Source organism: Drosophila takahashii, chromosome 2L (assembly GCF_030179915.1).
Source record: "Drosophila takahashii strain IR98-3 E-12201 chromosome 2L, DtakHiC1v2, whole genome shotgun sequence".
Classification (NCBI taxonomy): domain Eukaryota; kingdom Metazoa; phylum Arthropoda; class Insecta; order Diptera; family Drosophilidae; genus Drosophila; species Drosophila takahashii.
Window position 1 is genome coordinate 25,360,317 of NC_091678.1, and position 22,916 is coordinate 25,383,232.

General features: G+C 33.3%; 1 protein-coding gene across 2 annotated transcripts; it reads right to left on the bottom strand.

Annotated features, from left to right (window-relative positions):
* Window positions 1-11,538: 11,538 nt before the first annotated feature.
* On the bottom strand, window positions 11,539-13,394 carry LOC123002905 (uncharacterized). Of its 2 annotated transcripts, XM_044393637.2 has the most exons (5): window positions 13,036-13,394; window positions 12,774-12,978; window positions 12,636-12,726; window positions 12,381-12,578; window positions 11,542-12,241 (listed from the first exon to the last, which is right to left on the bottom strand). In XM_044393637.2, the coding sequence occupies exons 1-5, from the start codon at window positions 13,214-13,216 to the stop codon at window positions 12,194-12,196; spliced, it is 723 nt and encodes a 240-aa protein (XP_044249572.1). In that variant the 5' UTR covers window positions 13,217-13,394; the 3' UTR covers window positions 11,542-12,193. The 2 variants fall into 2 exon arrangements, with proteins under 2 accessions (XP_070075611.1, XP_044249572.1); XM_070219510.1 differs by having other exon boundaries at window positions 11,539-12,578.
* Window positions 13,395-22,916: the final 9,522 nt, after the last annotated feature.

Below are 22,916 nucleotides of genomic sequence, written 5' to 3' on the forward strand. Positions count from 1 at the left end.
TGCAACAAAATATTACGTTTTTCAAGGGTGCTGGTTTGGGGCCATCTTTAAATCGAAGGTTGATTTAATAAGATATATAAATATATTTGGGTTTAAGCATCAACGTTTGGTATAAAAACACGAGAGAGTGCTATAGTCAAGTGCCTCAACTGTCACCTGTCACCCAGTTAACCAAACTAAAAAAAACAAGAGAGAACGCTATAGTCGGGTTGGTGTCCCGACTATAATCGTAGCTCAGCTAAAGGGAGTGCGAGGGAGATAGTTTCCGATAGTTTCCGATATTTTGATTGCGTATAACTTTTTAATGAATGGTCCGATTTGAAAAATTTCTTCTACATTTCGATAGGTATAAATATACACAACAAAATTGCATTTATACTTCTCGGAAATCTTTAAAGATGTGGGCGCAGGACACATTTAAAAATCGTTAGTGGGCGATTGTGGGCGTTAGAGGGGGCGTGGCGCTCGGCTGAAATAAACTTGCGCTGCCTAGGAGGCCCAAGAATATGTGTGGAAAATTTCAACCTTCTAGCTCTTGTAGTTTCCGAGATCTCAGCGTTCATACAGACGGACAGACGGACATGGCTAGATCGACTCGGATAGTGACCCTGATCAAGAATATATATACTTTATGGGGTCGGAAACGCTTCCTTCTAGCTGTTACATACTTTTGCACGAATCTAATATATCCTTTTACTATACGAGTAACGGGTATAACAAGAGAGAACGCTATAGTCGGGTGCCCCGACTATCAGATACCCGTTACTCAGCTACAGGGAGTGCGAAGGAGATGGAGATAAAAACTTTGATCCGCCGTAACTTTTTAACAAATGGTCCGATTTAAAAAATGTCTTCTACATTTTGATAGGTATTGATAAACACAATAAAACTGCATTCTAGAATCTGCATGCAAAATGTCAATCTTCTAGCTTTTATAGTCGGAGACGGACATGGCTATATCGACTCGGCTAGTGACCCTAATCAAGAATATATATACTTTATATGGTCGGAATTGCTTCCTTCTAGCTGTTACATACTTTTGCACGAATACAATATACCCTTTTACTCTACGAGTAACTGGTATAATAACATTAAAATAGCTTAGGCTTTATAAATTCATGGGATTGGTTAAAATTAATATGAACAGGAGGATTTGTTACACATTTCATATCAATAAGTGTAAAGTTGTTATAACTATTTATCTTATAACTTTTAATAATGTTCAACATATTCAGTTTGTACACAGAGAAAAAAAACGGAACAATACCAGATTGATATTGTCTCCTCAATTTGTACATATCAATTTTTCCATATAAATGTAATACGAATTCATACCAATATGATACGAAATCATAACAATTACCCATGTTGATATGAATCCGTAACATATTAATATGAATACTTCAAAGATTGATATGTTTTTCATATCAAATGGGGCATCGAAAAGTCTTCGAAAAAATAGTATGGCTGTAAAGTTGTATTTTTGTTGTATTTCTGGTATACAATGGTATTATAACGCTTTATATGCTGCTCTGCTTTTGTACCCATTCATTTTTTTTGGTGTGATTAATGGATTGCGCTGAAACTGATTTCTAGTTAAAGGCTAAGGGTTTAACCAAAAATTAAAAAAAAAAAATCGAGAATTTGTTGTACCTTTGCAAACTTTTTTGACATTATCCCGTACATCCTTTTTTTAGGTTGAAAAACTGGCCCAGAATAGGCAAAAAAAAAATTTTTAAGTATGCCAAAATATTTAAACGATACCATAGACAATAATGGCTAACATTTCAAATGTCAAATTTAGTTTATTTCCTAAATAATTTTTTTGATTTTTAGTACAAAAAGGGAAAACCGAATATTAATGTGGCCCCAATATTCGGCTTTTCTTTTGTTTATGCATGTTTCTCAGTTAAATTTAAAAAAAAGTAATAACATATATATATCTATGAAAAGGTAATAAAATAAGCTTTATTTCTGCATTATTTGATTTTTTGTTTTATTAGTTTCAAACTTTTTATTCACGTTTGAAGTTGACAAAAAAAAAAACCGAATATTAATGTGACTCACTGTATATCAAACACCAATCTATACGAAATAAAGTTCATGTAAATATCAACAATAAATGGTTTTAATATTTCCCGCTTCTTATCAGCCTCTTATCAGTTTCGGGTCCAGAAAAATGTTCATGCCTGGTTAATACTGCTTAAATATACCACAAATTTCACTTTCCAGCCCTGTAACGCGACAAATTTCCACCCTCCCCTCCTCACCCCTCGCCTACAAGTTTTGTATGGAATTTGGGCGCGTTAAACGGTAAATGGATGCAAACGCGACGCGTCCATAATGAGCAGAGGGCATTAGAGAAAATACAATACAACATTTTGTAACAAAATTTTATATGAGCGCATAACAATCTTGAATGAAAAATACCTTATTAATATGTTCGAAAATACCAATTTGGTATGTTCGAAACTATAATTTTGGTATGGCCTCATATAGGCCGAAATTGATATGAAACAAGAAAGGAAGCTAGCTTCGGCCAGCCGAAGCTTATATACCCTTGCAGATCATTCCTATTAATAAACAAATCGCAAAAATGTTCAATTTTCTAATATTTCTCATTAATTTTCCGATCGTTCCTATGGCAGCTATATGATATAGTCGTCCGATTTTGATCAAATTAAAATTGAAATTCGAAAATATTTAAAAAGAGTCATATCCTAGTGTAGAAGATAATACAATAAAAACCAAAGAAGCTAGAATTTATTTCCTATTACTTTTCCATTAATTTTCCGATCGTTCCTATGGCAGCTATATGATATAGTCGTCCGATTTTGATTAAATTAAAATTGAAATTCGGAAATATTTAAAAAGAGTCATATTCTAGAGTAGAAGATAATACAATAAAAACCAAAGAAGCTAGAATTTATTTCCTATTACTTTTCCATTAATTTTCCGATCGTTCCTATGGCAGCTATATGATATAGTAGTCCGATTTTTTAAATAATTAATTCGAAATTCAGATATATTTAAAAAATAACATCCCCAAAAGTAGAAGGTAATATTTCAAAAAACACCGAAGCTAGAATTTTTTAAAGTTTTTTTTTTCCGATTGTTCCTATGGGAGCTATAAGATATAGTTGTCCGATCCGGTCGGCTCCGACATATATACTACCTGCAATAGAAAGAAGACTTTTGGGAAAGTTTCATCCCGATAGCTCAAAAACTGAGAGACTAGTTTGCGTAGAAACAGACAGACGGACAGACGGACAGACGGACGGACAGACGGACAGACGGACAGACGGACATGGCTAGATCGACTCGTCTTGTGATGCTGATCAAGAATATATATACTTTATGGGGTCGGAAACGTCTCCTTCACTGCGTTGCAAACTTCTGACTGAAATCATAATACCCTCTGCAAGGGTATAAAAATACCCGAATGATGAACAGTTTTGGTATTTTTTTTTCTCTGTGTAGCTCTTGGCAGAAGAAAACAACTTGATCATCGTACGATATAATATCTTTTAAGACATACGCAGTGAAATTGGTTTCATTAAAAAAAATAATGTAGTCGCGTTTATAACAGAATCCATTTTTTCACATATAAATAGCTTTTTGCATTTATAAAAATGGTGTTAGGGTAGCTTAATTTAAACTTAGTGTAGAAAATTGAGCTTTTAAATTTGCAACAGGTTTTGCTGAAACTATGTTTTTTGATGGTGTAATTCAGTAATTTGTCTGCAAACACAACAAATCAACAAGCTTTGATAAATTTAAAAAAAAAACTCCAAACTATACTATTTTTAGCAATTTTATCGCCAATTATTTAAGGAAAGTAATGAACGAATATCAGCATTTCTCGAGCCTACATTTTTAATTTGTACTTTTTTAGGTGATTGAAGCTTATATCTCGGCATATATTTCCTATTTCCGTTTCATAGTTGAACATTTTTTTGCGCATATTAAAAAGGGTAAGTCAAAAACTTTTTCGTTAATAAAATAAAGAAGTATTCCCTCAAAAATATCATATAGAATGTCTACAGAGTAATTATCAATTACTGAGAAATTTGTAATTCTATTAAATATGGAGTTCTCATGAACGCCAGACACTGCCACATTACATTCCCTGGTATCTTCTGTATAGTTACCTTTCGTACTCAAATCTGAAGGTTTCACAATGAAAGAATGTTGAGTCTCCTCTTTTGACATCTTGCAGAACCTGCAAAAGTACTTGCTAGCAAACGATCTTGAAAAACCGAGAACAGAATTCAGACCGAAATTGTCTCCAATTATAAGACCCAAACTGAAATATATTTGAGTATTTCCGTTTGTGGTTGTTATATTAATGCCATTTGCATGAAGATCATTCAAAATTTTAATTAATTTGAAAAATAACATGACTATTTTGGTTTCGAATAACGCAGCAATGAAAATTTCAAATGTACTGGAGCTGTTGGTAATGAGAAATAACAACCTAGAAGCGGAATTGAATGGCTTCCTAATGGGTTATTTGTCTCGAAATCATCGAAATACAAAAACAAGGGAAATCTAAAGGAATTGCAATCATTTTCATTGAATCTCCTTTTCCAAATATTTCCATTTACAAAGTTGGTGTAGGTTGATTCGTTTTTTAAAATATTTAGCTTTGACCAAAAATCGTCTAGCACATTGGGAAGCTCAAAGTATTTCTTTAGATTAAATTTTATAGGTAATATCACTCACTAAGTTTTGAGGTAAGGCCGAACATATTTTTTTTCTTTTTGGTTGAATTGTGTTATTTATCGTTATTATGTCTGGATCTTGCCACATTTCGCGATTCTTAAGTTTTTTATGAGTAGATATTCCGAACTGCATTTTTGAAACGGGTTTTCACAAAACTGTTTTAAATTTTCAATTTTTTCGAGATCGTTAACGTCAGCTAATATTTTTTCCAGTTCTTCTTTGATTATAAATTTATAAATTTTTTGATATTTTCTTGAAGTTCTTGAATTGTTGACAGTCATTCTAAGTGCATGCTCTTGAAAATTAGCAGGATTATTAAACGCTAATGGGCAGTTGGAGGTATAAACTTCCGTTTAGCTCCTACCCCCAATTTTTTTCAAACTTTCCATATTGACGTCTTTTTGGGTCCTGATTACGGGAAAATTAGCCAAAGTTGGCGCAAATAACGGGATCTTGACAAATAACGGTAAAAATCGTAAAATTTTCGTTTTTTTGCAGTTTTTTCGGAAAATATGAGGAAAATCAAAAAATGTTTTAGACAAAAACAGAAGATATTTAAAAAACGGATCTTTTGTGTATTAATCATTTTCTTCGTAAACATAAAGGTTTTCGAGGAAAAACTAAAATAAGTATTTTAAATTGGGTGTGAACATTTTAAAATACTGCAATATCCCACCATAAAAATGGCGTCAGATAGTTTTCGATTAGCCGATAACAGCATTTTACCTTCTAATCAAGCGATGGACCTATTTTGACTTTTTATACGATGTATCGTGTTCTTGTTCCTCGAAAAAAGGAAATGGAACGGATGACCTGAATGAAAGCTGGATAAGCTTTTAAAGAAAGTAGTAAGGTACGGGCGAGGAAAGCGCCGCAGGCAAACATTTTTTTAAACAAAAATAGCCGCGATTTGTGTTTAAAAAAATGTTTGCCTGCGACTTTATAAATGATTTATATGTATTTTTGTTAATAAATTTTATTTCCGTTGTATAATTTGTATTTTATTTTGTTTTCTAAATGTTTAATTTAAATACGAGAACAGAAATGCTCTTCATAAAAAATGTAATGCCATTCTCGTGCTTAGGTAGTATCATCGCTAATACATCGAGAGACATCGATATAAATTTTGACACACCGATATAACATGAAGCTTTCGTGCGATATATCGCAAGTGTGCTCCAAAGGTTTTTTATTTTCAATTATTGTGAAAAATTATTCTTATTTAGCGTTTTTAACGAAAACTATTAGTTTTACAGAAAAAATGTATAAAACATAAAATACTCATTTATATAATAGCTTTCATTTATCCTAGCTAGCTTTTTGATTAGGTTATTATATTCGAAGATTTTTAAGAAAAACAGTTTTTACCGTTATTTTCCATGATCCCGTTATTTGCGCCAACTTTGACTATTTTTCCAATAATCAGGACCCCAAATGTTTATAGGGACTTTCGATTTTTTAGGTAATTAACTATTTTTCAGACCATGAATTCCTAAAATTTTATGGACTTGAATTTTGCATTCATGGTTACGGTCACCATTTTTAAGTCCACAATGGCCTTAAATCACCATTTTAGGCAATGCAGTCCATGTTTCCTTAAATCTAGGAATTTTTTTTCTGAGTGTAAATAAAAAATATTTAAGACATCTAGAACTTCCGACTTCAAGTATTGGGCAGTATGTGCTGAAAACAGCTGAACCATTTCAATTGTATAAACTTGGATTTTAAAGTTCTCCATAAATTAAATATTCAGTCCCATTAAACTTCTGTCGTTGCGCGAAGCTATGTCCATTTTCAAGCAAGCCATTTTGTTTTTAGCTTTTATCGGTTTTTAGCATCAGTTTTGTGGATGAGTTTATAATGCCTGACTATATTGGCGTTGACCTTGGAAATCCGTTTTTTGCAGATAAGGCAATCTACAATTCCACTGTCTGTAGTCTCCACAACCAAAGCTTCGAGGTTGGCCCCATATTTATCGAAATAATGGAAATGAATTATTCAGAAAATGACTTGTTACTTCAAAGATTGTGAATGAAAACAGATCAAACCAAAACCCACAGAATACTTTGATAAGGAAATATTTAAAATAAAATGTTTTGATAAAAAATTTGTTAAGCATTTAAGCCGTTACTGATTACTTATCATCTTTTTAAACAATCAAGGTTTTTCATTATGATAAAGCCATTTAATCATTATCTTAAGATACCTCGATCTAATTCTCACATTTAATTTATATGCAGATCCATCATAATCTTAAGATACATACAAATTTTCACATTTTCTAAACTTGGGGACCGCCAAATAAATAGGACCATTGCTTTCAAAGTGTCAGAATCACAAACAAATAGGTTGGGAAATAATTTAAAAAAAAGTATTTTTAAAAATTCAGGAGATTTTTAAATTATATAAACACTCTTTTTATGTACGTAATAATGAATGCGGGAATCCTTGAGCTAATAACGGAAACGCTTCCTTCTCCCTTGTACATACTTTCCGACGTATACAATAAACCCTTTCTTCATATTAATAAATTTACCCTGATATATTCGGAAAATGGAAATTTTACTTCCGAAAAAGAATGTTAAGTAATAACATAACAGTGATGTACGAAATATAAATTATTTCGTAGACGTCAGAAATAAAGTACACGACGTATTGTACACGTCAGAATAAAATACATGTATTTTTCTCGTGTCTTTAATTTAAATAGAATCCCTTCAGTTCTGGCGTCCCATGTCGGTGACAATTCCTTAGGCCAAACGCTCGGCCGCTGTCGACGTCAGCAGAGCAGTCGGCGCAGCGTCGACATGAAAGAAAGAGAGGCTGATATTTATATATTGCGCTCTCTATCCTTGTCTTATAATTTGCCTGCACTCGACGCTAACAGTGACAAATTTCGGCCGGTCCGTCATTCTCTTTTTTTCTCTTTTTCGCTTTCCAGTTATGTTTAGTTAGCAACCAAAATTTGGACGGTGAAATTTGTGTGAAGCAGCGACATGTGTATGCCCTTTCATTTTAGGACCATTTTTGTATTCCGAAATAAAAAAATTAATTTCGTTTTATTAACTTAAGGGGTTATATACCTTTTTTTAAAAAAAAAAAAACGAATTTTTTTTTTTGCTGAATTCTAAAGTATATTCCCTAGAGAACATCTTCCCAAATTTTCATACAGATCCGAATAATAGTTCGATAGGAAAACAGCGTTTTGACGCGCTCGACTTCAATAGTTGCAACGTCAACGTAAAACTTTGAATGCGTTTATCTCAAAGTCGTGTTTTTCCAAAAGTGCCTTCGCTGTGACCACGATTGCGCAAGAACTATTTGATCGATCTTCTTCAATTTTTTTTTAAATTATTCGTAATGATTGTGCCGAGTTCGTGAACGATTCAGTTTTTATGCGCCAATTTTAATTTCGCAGATCAGAATTTTTTAATAAAATTTTTAGAACTTGAAAAATCAACTTTTTGGAAAAATTGTTACTGTATGCAGAAAAAAGGAAATATTCTTAAAAGTAATCGTTCACGAACTGAAAATAATACTATACTAACTAAAAAATTTTGGTTTTTTGATATCAGTTGACCTGCTGGACTTCCATCGTGGTCACCGCAAGCCGCTATAAAAAAGAATTGCCATAACTTCGTAAATTATTCATATTTTTTCAAGAACAAAGGCTTGTTGTTTCGATAAGAACATGTACTATCAATAAATAATAACTTCACTGTCATAAAATAATTGCTACACACCAAAAAAAAATCCAAAGTTCCCTCAATTTTTTCGCTCAAAAAACGTATATAACCCCTTAAATAACTTGATTATAAAAAAAAGATAATTGGAATTTACTTTGTTATTTAAGTTGGTTTTTAAATTAAATTTTTTAGTTTATTTTTTAAAAATGGTCCATTAATATGTATTTAAATATTATACTATTAACAGCTTTAAGAAATTGTTTTTTTTACTGAAAATATAAAACTTATATAGTCGGATATATATCGCTTTAGAAAGGGTATAGGAGCATTGGCACGCGCCAAAGCGAAGATGAAACAAAAGAAATCGGGCAAAGGGGTGAGAAGAAGACTTGGTGCATTCGCATTCTTTTCGAGTTCTTGTAAGAGAAGGAGGTTTTTGCTTATAATTGAATTTGTGCCAAGTGCTTTCATGGATAAACTTCCGTTTAGCTCCTACCCCCAATTTTTTTCAAACTTTCCATATTGACGTCTTTTTGGGTCCTGATTACGGGAAAATTAGCCAAAGTTGGCGCAAATAACGGGATCTTGAAAAATAACGGTAAAAATTGCAAAATTTTCGGTTTCTTGCAGTTTTTTCGGAAAATATGAGGAAAATCAAAAAATGTTTTAGACAAAAACAGAAGATATTTAAAAAACGGATCTTTTGTGTATTAATCATTTTCTTCGTAAACATAAAGGTTTTCGAGGAAAAACTAAAAGAAGTATTTTAAATTGGGTGTGAACATTTTAAAATACTGCAATATCCCACCATAAAAATGGCGTCAGATAGTTTTCGATTAGCCGATAACAGCATTTTACCTTCTAATCAAGCGATGGACCTATTTTGACTTTTTATACGATGTATCGTGTTCATGTTCCTCGAAAAAAGGAAATGGAACGGATGACCTGAATGAAAGCTGGATAAGCTTTTAAAGAAAGTAGTAAGGTACGGGCGAGGAAAGCGCCGCAGGCAAACATTTCGGCCGGTCCGTCATTCTCTTTTTCGCTTTACAGCAGCGGTCGGCAGCGCCCTATTAAGTGAGCATAGGGGTTTGTTCTGCCGGCGCGCTGCTCGCACACGTATAAAGTAGAACAGCGGTCTGCACACACACATCGATGAGCTGCCCAGTGCAAATTACTCACACAAATATAAAACATAATGTCAATGTATGTGTGTGCCGACCGCTGCTTTGGGGCTGTCCATATATTACGTAATCATCTAGGGGGGGGGGGTCCACCAAATGATTACTCTAGTGCAAATTTTTTTTTTTTTGTATGAAGAATTGATTACATGGGGGGGGGGGTCAAAAATCGCCGAAATTGTGATTACGTAATATATGGACAGCCCCTTTACAGTTACCCTTCAGTTCCAGATGTCACTTTTCCCTCAGTAATCACCAAAGGAAAGCCCGAGGACATGTCATTTGTACCTCAGGACGAACCGAGGATGCCACATAGAGAAAATTGTATGGAAGTTCCGCTTTTTCCTTTAGTACAATTCAAAGGAAATTTTTTCGAAGTCCCCGGGGATATACCAAGGGCCTTATACGAAATTGTCCTTTGAGAGGTCACCAACCGGTGACATGTCCCTTATGATTTCACGAGGGACATTCAGAATTTGTCCAATGGGTTGTCACTTAGGAAAGTCCATCATCGTGTCACCTTGTGTCATAGGTGATTTCATGGATGACTTTTTAAAAATGTCATTAGCAATTTCATTTACAAAAAAAATTCTTTCCTTGCCTTATATAAAAAAAATTATACAATAAATTTTTTTTTTTAACTTTTATTTATTCTTTTATTTTTATTTCATTTAAATTTAAATTTTTTGATTTACATTATTATTATTATCCCTAGTATAAAATAAAATACATACAAAATGTTTGGCTTTTTATTTGATTTATTTTTTTAAAATTGATTTATTTACACTATTGTTATTATTATTATCTCTAATCTATTATCTTTTTGTTTATTTAATTTATTTTTTATATTGAGCATCGCCTTCCTAATACAGGAGTCCGGGTCCAGGTTGTTTTTGGCCAATGCTCCTAAAAAAATTAAAGATATATGTTTAAAAAATTACTTTAATTGTATTTTTTAATATTTACCTTTTAACACTTCGTACAGCCACTTACGTGACTTCAGGGATTTTTTTCCCATTGACCCGTCCAAATTATATAAAGTTAGAACAGGTTCCGCGACAAAGAATTTAAAACGTTTGGACAGGGTTTCGCTTCCAATCAGTTTCGTCACTTTCTTTGTCTAGAAATAGGAAATAAGTTGAAATAGGAAATAAGAAATGGAAAAATAAATAAAAGGGAAAACAAATAAGTATCTGCATATTTATATTTTTTTATTCAAGGCCTCTTTACACCTCAGTAGGAATTTTTGAAATGGAATTTTTCTTATTTCATGTCTGTTTACATTTCCTGTTATCATTCTGAAACGTACTTGCCCTGCCAAATTCGTTCTATCAAATTTAAACGGAAAAAACGATTTGTATTCTTTTAGAATGGATGATGAGTGGTACGTATTTAGATACATTCTGAGCGCAATAATCTCGATGGCAACTTATACACTACTGTCTTCATTTTAGTGTACTATTACTGCAACTTGCAATTAATAATCTGGCTATCGCGGCGTTGTTGAAAAAAAAAACGTGAAAAAAACCAAAGAAGCAAACGCAAGTGCTGGGTCAATCCCTATCTTAAGGATCGAAACACAAAAGGCAGATTCGCTAAGGACTTTGTCGATATGATCAATAACCCACCAGTGTTCTTGGAAAATTTCCGAATGTCTTATGAAAATTTTATGAATATTTTTTCGAAAATTGAGAAGCATTTGCAGCCACTACGGGAAACTCGAGCTGACGCGATACCACCTCTAACCAAATTCGCAATCGTGATGGAATATTTTGCATCTGGAGATATCCAAAGACATGTAACATCAACATATCGCATTAGCAAGGCCAGTATGAGTGGTATTGTCATTGCTGTTAGTGACGCTATTGCGATAGAGTTGATCGGCGAAATCCCGGCCTGGGAAAAAAATCGTATGCTTAATTACGCTACCAACTTCGAAAGCGAGTGGAATTTTCCAAACTGTATAGGGGCCGTCGATGGCAAACATATTGCTGTCCGGGCCCCAGCAAGCAGTGGTAGTGCCTTTCATAATTATAAAGGATTTCATTCCATAGTTCTTATGGCCATTTGTGATGCTAAATATGCATTTACCTACATTAACGTAGGAGCGTATGGCAGCGAAGGTGATGTAAATGTATTTTCGTCATCACAATTTGGAAGAGATATTCTCGGCGACAGACTTGAATTTCCAAATGACCGCATCATTAATGGAAATCGAATTCCGTACTTTTTAATAGGTGACGATGCATTTCCACTTTGCAAGAGAATTATGAAGCCTTATAGCGGAACAAATCTTGGAAACTCGGAGCGCATCTTCAACTATCGCTTGAGCCGTGCTCGTAGATGCATAGAGAACGCTTTTGGCATACTAAGCTGGAGGTGGATATGCATGCAACGAACTCTTATTTGTCAACCAAAGACAGCACAAAAGGTTACTACGGCATGCTGCTTACTTCATAATTTTTTAATAAGAAATGCCACAGTTGATTACATAGGCGGTTTTGAGGAACAATCAATTGAACACAACAATTTAACATCGCTGCAGCCATATATTGGCAGGCCAAATGATTATGGCAAGATGATTAGAAACCAGTTATGTGCTCATATAAATTCAAACGCAGGCGCCGTACCATGGCAGAACAGGGCAGCCTTTGTCCAAGAAACCAATGAATGAGAAACGTTCCACATATAAAATAAAGAAGACACAATTTTAACTTTTATTATTTTTTTTATTTTTGGCAGCACGATCTCTTTTTCCAATTTCAGCTATTGCTGCCGTCACCTTCACCTGCACTTGTTGTAGGGCCTCCTCGGAAAAGTCCTCCATCATCTTGTCCCAAAAAGAAAACATTTCGACATTTTTCAGGGATCCAGTTGTCTTGTTGTCTTGCTTGGTCTGAACCACCGATATGAGGTCCTTCGCTGACTTGAGCAGTTCTCCAATTTCGGTTCCTATTGGGTCACTGTTTTTCTTCTTCTTTGGTCTCTGCGATTTGTCCGATCACAATCAATAAAGAATAAATAGGAATTTTATGAAGCTTACATAATCATACGAAGCCTCCTCAGTGTCCTCTTCCGGGCTATCACAACCACGTTTTTCTGAAGTGGATGGGGCGTGCACAGAAGCAAATGTCCTGAAAAAATAATATTAATAACAATGGTTTCAGTTTGTGTAACTTACTTTCTTTTGTGAGACAGCCCCTGCAGAAATGACATATGCTCTGCCATCTCCCAGTCTATCTCGGGGCCCGTCTTTTCGGATTCGACTAGGTTTATATTCTTTGAGCCACCAGCGCTACCACTTTTTAGAATCTGTGTTGCTTTCTTCTTCGTGTGATAGCGAAGGCTATCACGAAGTGAAAGCCAGGTTGACTTGACCTCGTTGACTGCAAAGTAATGTTTAATGATCACATCCAATTTTTATTGATATACAAATTCCTCACCTTCTTTGTTGGTGGCAGCACTAACGGCTGCCCAAGCACTTCTAACAGCATTATTATTGCTTTGGTTCTTGTTGGTTAAGTCCCATATCTCCGGGCGTGATTTTACTTCTTCTATCAGTTGAATGGTTTCCTCGCGGCTGATGCTTTGATTCCTCTTTTTGTTTTTTCTTGCTCCCGACATTTTTCAAACTCATAAACACTTTGACAGGAAAGGGAATGAACACCATAAATTTCATATGTACTCTCATGGAATATGTACCCACTCACATATTCCAATCGAGTCAAATGTAATGATATTAACAGATCGAATTTCTGTTACTGTCGAACAAATGTTAAATTTTACAAGGGCTTCTATTCAAAATTGTTTTAATCTATGTTAAACATATGAGGCTTTTCTAAGAATTCTGACAAAATTCCATTAGAAGTGTAAACTCGAAATGAAAAATAAAGTGGAAAATGGAATCTATTCCATCTCAGATTTTGAAATTTGTATGAAAAATTCGATTCCATGTCACATTCCATCTGAACTGTAAAGAGGCCTTTAAAATAAAACAATTATATCAATAATAGTTAATAATTTATTATTTATAATAATTATTTAAAGCTCTAAAAATATAGATAAAATTTATAACTATAATTAAATAAAAAATTTTAAATAATAATACAAATAATTATTATAAAATATTTTTATATTTAATAATAATAATAATAATAATAATAATAATAATTGTTATAATAATAAAAATAATAATAAATGTTATAATAATTATTATAATAATAAAAACAAGAGGGAACGTTATAGTCGGATTCCCCGACTATCAGATACCCGTTACTCAGGTAAAGGGAGTGCGAGGGAGATGGAGATAGAAAACGTTGATCACGCATAACTTTTTAACGAATGGTCCGATTTGAAAAATTTCTTCTACATTTCGATAGGTATTGATAAACACAATAAAACTGCATTTTTACTTTTCCAAAATATTAAAATTTTTAAAATCGTATATAAGCGATTGTGGGTGTTAGAGGGGGCGTGGCACCATTTTGAATCAAACTTGCGCCACGTAGGAACTCCTAAAATCTGCATGCAAAATGCCAATCTTCTAGCTTTTATAGTTTCTGAGATCTCAGCGTTCATACAGACAGACAGACGGACAGACGGACATGGCTAGATCGACTCGGCTAGTGATCCTGATCAAGAATATATATACTTTATGGGGTCGGAAACGCTTCCTTCTCCCTGTTACATACTTTTGCACGAATACAATATACCCTTTTACTCTACGAGTAACGGGTATAATAATAATAATAACCTAATAATAATACAAATAATTATTATAATAAAATATTTTGGGTGAACTTCCGTTTAGCTTCTACCCCCAATTTTGTTCAAACTTTCCATATCGACGTGTTTTTGGGTCCTGATTACGGGAAAAATAGTCAAAGTTGGCGCAAATAACGGGATAATGGAAAATAACGGTAAAAACTGTTTTTCTTAAAAATCTTCGAATATAATAACCTAATCAAAAAGCTAGCTAGGATAAATGAAAGCTATTATATAAATGAGTATTTTATGTTTTATACATTTTTTCTGTAAAACTAATAGTTTTCGTTAAAAACGCTAAATAAGAATAATTTTTCACAATAATTGAAAATAAAAAACCTTTGGAGCACACTTGCGATATATCGCACGAAAGCTTCATGTTATATCGGTGTGTCAAAATTTATATCGATGTCTCTCGATGTATTAGCGATGATACTACCTAAGCACGAGAATGGCATTACATTTTTTATGAAGAGCATTTCTGTTCTCGTATTTAAATTAAACATTTAGAAAACAAAATAAAATACAAATTATACAACGGAAATAAAATTTATTAACAAAAATACATATAAATCATTTATAAAGTCGCAGGCAAACATTTTTTTAAACACAAATCGCGGCTATTTTTGTTTAAAAAAATGTTTGCCTGCGGCGCTTTCCTCGCCCGTACCTTACTACTTTCTTTAAAAGCTTATCCAGCTTTCATTCAGGTCATCCGTTCCATTTCCTTTTTTCGAGGAACATGAACACGATACATCGTATAAAAAGTCAAAATAGGTCCATCGCTTGATTAGAAGGTAAAATGCTGTTATCGGCTAATCGAAAACTATCTGACGCCATTTTTATGGTGGGATATTGCAGTATTTTAAAATGTTCACACCCAATTTAAAATACTTCTTTTAGTTTTTCCTCGAAAACCTTTATGTTTACGAAGAAAATGATTAATACACAAAAGATCCGTTTTTTAAATATCTTCTGTTTTTGTCTAAAACATTTTTTGATTTTCCTCATATTTTCCGAAAAAACTGCAAGAAACCGAAAATTTTGCAATTTTTACCGTTATTTTTCAAGATCCCGTTATTTGCGCCAACTTTGGCTAATTTTCCCGTAATCAGGACCCAAAAAGACGTCAATATGGAAAGTTTGAAAAAAATTGGGGGTAGGAGCTAAACGGAAGTTTATCCATGAAAGCACTTGGCACAAATTCAATTATAAGCAAAAACCTCCTTCTCTTACAAGAACTCGAAAAGAATGCGAATGCACCAAGTCTTCTTCTCACCCCTTTGCCCGATTTCTTTTGTTTCATCTTCGCTTTGGCGCGTGCCAATGCTCCTATACCCTTTCTAAAGCGATATATATCCGACTATATAAGTTTTATATTTTCAGTAAAAAAAACAATTTCTTAAAGCTGTTAATAGTATAATATTTAAATACATATTAATGGACCATTTTTAAAAAATAAACTAAAAAATTTAATTTAAAAACCAACTTAAATAACAAAGTAAATTCCAATTATCTTTTTTTTATAATCAAGTTATTTAAGGGGTTATATACGTTTTTTGAGCGAAAAAATTGAGGGAACTTTGGATTTTTTTTTGGTGTGTAGCAATTATTTTATGACAGTGAAGTTATTATTTATTGATAGTACATGTTCTTATCGAAACAACAAGCCTTTGTTCTTGAAAAAATATGAATAATTTACGAAGTTATGGCAATTCTTTTTTATAGCGGCTTGCGGTGACCACGATGGAAGTCCAGCAGGTCAACTGATATCAAAAAACCAAAAATTTTTAGTTAGTATAGTATTATTTTCAGTTCGTGAACGATTACTTTTAAGAATATTTCCTTTTTTCTGCATACAGTAACAATTTTTCCAAAAAGTTGATTTTTCAAGTTCTAAAAATTTTATTAAAAAATTCTGATCTGCGAAATTAAAATTGGCGCATAAAAACTGAATCGTTCACGAACTCGGCACAATCATTACGAATAATTTAAAAAAAAATTGAAGAAGATCGATCAAATAGTTCTTGCGCAATCGTGGTCACAGCGAAGGCACTTTTGGAAAAACACGACTTTGAGATAAACGCATTCAAAGTTTTACGTTGACGTTGCAACTATTGAAGTCGAGCGCGTCAAAACGCTGTTTTCCTATCGAACTATTATTCGGATCTGTATGAAAATTTGGGAAGATGTTCTCTAGGGAATATACTTTAGAATTCAGCAAAAAAAAAAATTCGTTTTTTTTTTTTTAAAAAGGTATATAACCCCTTAAGTTAATAAAACGAAATTAATTTTTTTATTTCGGAATACAAAAATGGTCCTAAAATGAAAGGGTATACACATGTCGCTGCTTCACACAAATTTCACCGTCCAAATTTTGGTTGCTAACTAAACATAACTGGAAAGCGAAAAAGAGAAAAAAAGAGAATGACGGACCGGCCGAAATTTGTCACTGCTAGCGTCGAGTGCAGGAAAATTATAAGACAAGGAAAGAGAGCGCAATATATAAATATCAGCCTCTCTTTCTTTCATGTCGACGCTGCGCCGACTGCTCTGCTGACGTCGACAGCGGCCGAGCGTTTGGCCTAAGGAATTGTCCCCGACATGGGACGCCAGAACTGAAGGGATCCTACAACGAGTACGCATACATATTGCTGACTGGTAAAGAACCTAACCTCCCGTACCCCACTCTCCGCTCTTACTACGCCTCTGTCTAGCTAATATTAATATAAAGATTTGGTCAAGTTCTTTTCCGTAATCCTGCAGAACTTTTAAAATCTTTTCTTTTATTTACTGGCCGGTATGCGAGTGCAAAAGCTGAATCATTCCTAATGTTTTAACAACAATGTGGGAATTGTAAAGCGTTGTCGGAACGAGTTGCAAATTTACGCCCAAATTGGCTTTGTTCAATCTTGTCGCAGCATCGATTTTCAGGGATAACAACTTTCCCTTTACTTAAGTCCGTATACAGTCTTTAATTGTCTGCTCCTTTAATTTAACATAATGCATAACATTGGGCTATGTTATAGGGCTAATGGAGAGCACGTCATATGTTGCGTCATATTTTTGGTATTTTAAAATGCCCTAATACGGTACTACCTGGACCGATAAGCAATAAAAATTAAATCTAAAAAGTACAATTTTGCTCATTCATTAGAGCTCCTGTGAAATATATAATAAATTGATTTGATTCTTTTTGGTTGAATTGTCAAACCTTTTGCGACTAATAAGGTGCTATAAACAAATAAGAACAATACAAAAATTATTTTAGAGGCCTAATTACTCCGTTGCCAACTAAAAATACCGCTCATATTTCTAAATGAAAACATAACTGCATCTATAAATTTATATATTAAATTTCGTGGCAATACACACTATCAATTTTAAAGCATACAACCTTAATGATTTAACCAGTTAAAGTTATTTGAATTATAAAGTTGAAATTTAACGTCTAAATTTTAAGTGACCATGCCATCTTATCCAAACAAATCCCAAAAATATCATATATATTTGTTTCTTTCTAAGCCTCTAATGAATGAGCCGAACAATGTAGTGGAATAACCGCATTACAATTTTCACAATTGAAGAAGTTAAAGATTCTTCGCTGGTTGTAATTGTGATTTTTCTCTTTTTCGATATTTTCCGCACATCGCTGTTTGTGCTGTTGGGGTCCAAATCTTTAAAAACATCAGCATGTTTTGCTATATGTAGTCCGCATAGTTTAACACCACACTTAGCAAGTCGATTTATAATTCAGCGATTCGTATTTTAAAAAAAATACACGTTTTCGTGTTTTTTTTGGGTGACCCATTTTTAAAAATTCGTATATTAAACTTTTACTATTCGTCACCGAGACACATATGAGTCAGTAACTGTCCCAGAATAACTGTCACTGGAAAACAGACACACATTTGACACAAAACAAACTGTTTTCTGTTGAGCAAAGACAGAATGTAACCTGTTTCCTTCTGACAATTTTCTCAATTTGTCAGTAAATAACAGGGACCGAAAATAACTGTTATTGTAAATTTTTCATACAAAAAAATCGCGCACTTAGAAAGGTCCTAAAAATTTGTTAAATACACCACAATTTTTATTAGCCATTGTAGTTTACAAATCCGTAATGATTTTTATTTTTTGATTTTTATAATAAAACTCAAAAAATAACTGTTATTTTTGGATTTTTATGAATAACAGTTATTCCCTTGATATTTTTGAAAAAACGAAATAAATGAAAAAAAACATGATAACCGTGCTTTATATAACTTACTAAAAATTTGGTAAAAAAGGCAACCGCGCATACTTTATACCTATATTTTTTATAAAATTTATTTTACCCACAAAATCGCCATAAATCAAGTTTGAGTTTTATTTTTGATCACGACGAATAACTGTTATTTGTCAACTTTTATTATAAAACTCAAAAAATAACAGTTATCCTTTGAGTTTTACTTTACAAATCAGAAAATAACCGTTAAAGTGTGACTTTTAAAATAAAACTTATAACAGTTACGGTCCCTGGTAAATAACTGTTATTTGCCAAACAAATTGAAAGTGTTGACAGTTATTTACGAGCTCTGCCCACGATTCAACAAAATTCCTGGGAATGAAAGCAACGATGTTCATCCTTTTCAAATCTTCATTGTTAACACAGGAATTTATCCGCTTTGCGAAAGTGCAACAATTTCCTTAAACTCTAAAATTCCGATATGCCTTTTTTTCAGAAAGGAAGAAACCACTCTTGAACTTTACTTTTTCAAAAAGACTGATGTCCTTGGTTGAGACAAGCACCGCAGCATCACCAATATGATAAGTATGGTACAAGCAATTACGAAATTACGTTTTTTCTGTCAGATTTTTTCCTTTGTTACCAAATTTATAAGTATTAGTTGTTAATTTAGAATTAACGTTAGCTTCATCAGTACTAAGTTTCGCTTTTAGCCTAGTACTCAGTTGGGCTAAGAGTTTTACTAGTCGAAAAATATTAATCTTTTAGTGTGGCCGAAGTTTTTGGACTTCATCCGCAATGCATGTAGCATGGTCCTACTCTCAGCAAACAAATCAACTGGCGCCAATTTTGAAATATTACAAAATGTTGAGCCGACCTGGGTCGCAAGCTTTAAATTTGCTGTTGGCATGGAGATATGTTTTGCCGCAACTCCTACAGGCAGTTTTTAGGGTTTTCCTTCCATTTATAATTTGTTATTGGCACACCGCTTCTGCACATACACAGGCAAAGATCAAATTTTTTATTCTTTGGTCGGCGGCTAAAGGCGTTCATCGGAGTTCATCCGCTAAATCTAGTATTTTTGTGGTATTTTCTCACTATTTCCTTAGCTCAACTGAGTACCGCGGTGGAAAAAAGTCCCAGCTAAAGGCTTTAGCTACCTATTTGCCTCTCGCTTACTCCTATGCTTAGCTAGCAGTTTTCGTCGTACTGAGTACTAGGCTTTTCCTTGTTCTTCATTGTCAGAACCAGCTGACATTGTTTGAGTCACTTTCGTTGTCCTTAGTGTTGCTGCTTCTTGCAATCAAATTTTCCCTACCATGACCTTGCATAAAATTTGAACTATCAATCATAGCTCGCAAATAACTGTTGACCGATTCGTGCGGTCCCCAAATAACTGTTTTTCTCTGAGACTTTGAGCAAACAATCAGAGAGCAACCGATTGAATTGTTCGTACAGATATTTTGCTCGCACTCAGCCGACGAGCAGTTTTTTCGGCTTTTTTTTGCTCGGCTCGCTTACAGACCGATTGCTCCTGAACGACGTTTCAAAAAGTCTTTTGCGCATGTGTTAACGTTAACGTGCTTGGGCGATATCCCAGCGGGAACCCACCGGGAAAATTCCTCTGGAAAATAACATATTTTCAAGAGGTTTCTCCATAGAAGCGGAAGGGACTAAACCTCATTCACCCCTTACATTTCTTCCATCTCTGGTTTCAAAATACACGGGGGTGACACAAAAAGTAAGGGGGAAATGAGGTTTCTATCTGGATCTCTGGCAGAAGAATGCAGGACAAAATCCACTGGTTTTTCGACTTCCCGCATTATAGATTTTCCACACGTACCCAGTTATGGTTTTCCTCCACTTGCAATATCTGCTTTTCTACACCCTCCCAGTTTTGGTTTTTCCAGACCCTCGCAGTTTTGGTTTTGCACTGCTTTGCAGTATCTGATTTTCCACAATAAAAATCATGTTTTTTGTAATATTTGTTTGTGTATTTATTAATAATATTTACAATCGAAGCATTGGAACTACAAATTTTTAATGCCTGAAGCATTCCCGGGTTTTGCTTGGCCGAATGCAGTACTTAGATATCCATTTCTTGTCTGTCTTCTGAAAATATCAAACATAATTTAGATATGAATGTAAGACCAGGAATAATAATAAGAGTAATTACCATTATTAGGTCTCCGCACAAAATTAAAGGATCTCTCCAGAAATTATGCCTGGTTTGCCATGGCCGATCATTTACCCTCTGTTCAGTTGTTTTATGTCGGGTATCTATATCAAAAACTATGAGAAGAAAAAATAAAATATGACAAACGCAGGCGCAACACTTCTGGTCCCAAGAAGTCTCAGTCGGCCTGGCTGAAATAAATGTAATATTTTGATTAAGTTAAACAACTAAGGTAGTACTGAAGTACTATTTATACAACCATTTAATGAACACCTCACACCATTTACCACTGGTAAAGATTAAAAACATTTCAAGTGTCACTGAAATGCAGAATTTGTGTTGAAGATAGCATCCGGAGGCGTATATTTATTAATGGCGAAAATATCTGTGATACTAACCTTTGTAACGCTGAAATAAAGGTTATAAAAAGACAAAATTCATTTTATCACTCACCTTTTTATTGTTTTTTAGATTAAAATTAACTATTTTCACTTTTTTTTCACTTTTTCCAACAAATTTAAAAATGATGTGACCCTGCATCATATACTTGATAATACTAAATGCAGATTTGATATAAATTTCGTTGTAAAGTCCGGTCACACTTTGGCGCCAAATAAGTATTTCGTTTAAAAAATACTTTTCAGGGACCGTAATCATTAAAGGTTACGTATATTATTGGTATGTTAGGCATTTTTCGTGTTATCAATACCACCAACACGAATTTTTATATTTTAACAACACTTAAAAATGGCTTAGGCCACGATCTGACGATCAAATTATTTTATTTCACAGAAAATGTTTAAAAATGTAAAAAGCAACAATAGTTTTCTTTGTAATTTAATGTAATTCCTTGATAAATGTGATCAAATATTTTAATCGTCTTACCGTGGCTTTTCTCTATAATTTGGTTGAATCCCACATTCATCCTTATTATTATTTGAAAAATGTTGAGTAAAATAAATTAATATAATCATTATAGACATTACGATAATAGTTATATAGTTTAATTTTTTGATTAACAATTATTAATATTTTTTCTACGACTTTTAAAATTACTAAAAATTAAAACTAAATGTGAGAACAAGTCTTTTGGTTTTGGTGTAAATCATAGGATTTTTGAATATTATAAGTTGGTGATTTTCTTGTTTAAAAATATTATAATCGTAGTGCCACAGAAATCACACAGCGCATAAATGGCCTGATATTGATGCTACTCAGAAACCCACCCTCATTTAGCGCTCAGAAATTATCTATCCCTACACCGCCGCCTGCAAAAAGGAACAGGATTTCAAGAACACAAAAACCAACTTCTCACATTCCCGCTGGGAATGTGAGAAGTTGGTTTTTGTGTTCTTGAAATCCTGTTCCTTTTTGCAGGCGGCGGTGTAGGGATAGATAATTTCTGAGCGCTAAATGAGGGTGGGTTTCTGAGTAGCATCAATATCAGGCCATTTATGCGCTGTGTGATTTCTGTGGCACTACGATTATAATATTTTTTAACAAAAAAATCACCAACTTATAATATTCAAAAATCCTATGATTTACACCAAAACCAAAAGACTTGTTCTCACATTTAGTTTTAATTTTTAGTAATTTTAAAAGTCGTAGAAAAAATATTAATAATTGTTAATCAAAAAAATTAAACTATATAACATTATTATCATAATGTCTATAATGATAATATTAATTTATTTTACTCAACATTTTTCAAATAATAATAAGGATGAATGTGGGATTCAACCAAATTATAGAGAAAAGCCACGGTAAGACGATTAAAATATTTGATCACATTTATCAAGGAATTACATTAAATTACAAAGAAAACTATTTTTGTTTTTTATATTTTTAAACATTTTCTGTGAAATAAAATAATTTGATCGTCAGATCGTGGCCTAAGCCATTTTTAAGTGTTGTTAAAATATAAAAATTCGTGTTGGTGGTATTGATAACACGAAAAATGCCTAATATACCTATAATATACGTAACCTTTAATGATTACGGTCCCTGAAAAGTATTGTTTAAATATTTATTCGGCGCCAAAGTGTGACCCAACTTTACAAAGAAAATTACCCCACATTTATCTGCATTTTGTATGGTATTATCAAGAATATAATGCAGGGTCACATCATTTTTAAATTTGTTGGAAAAAGTGAAAA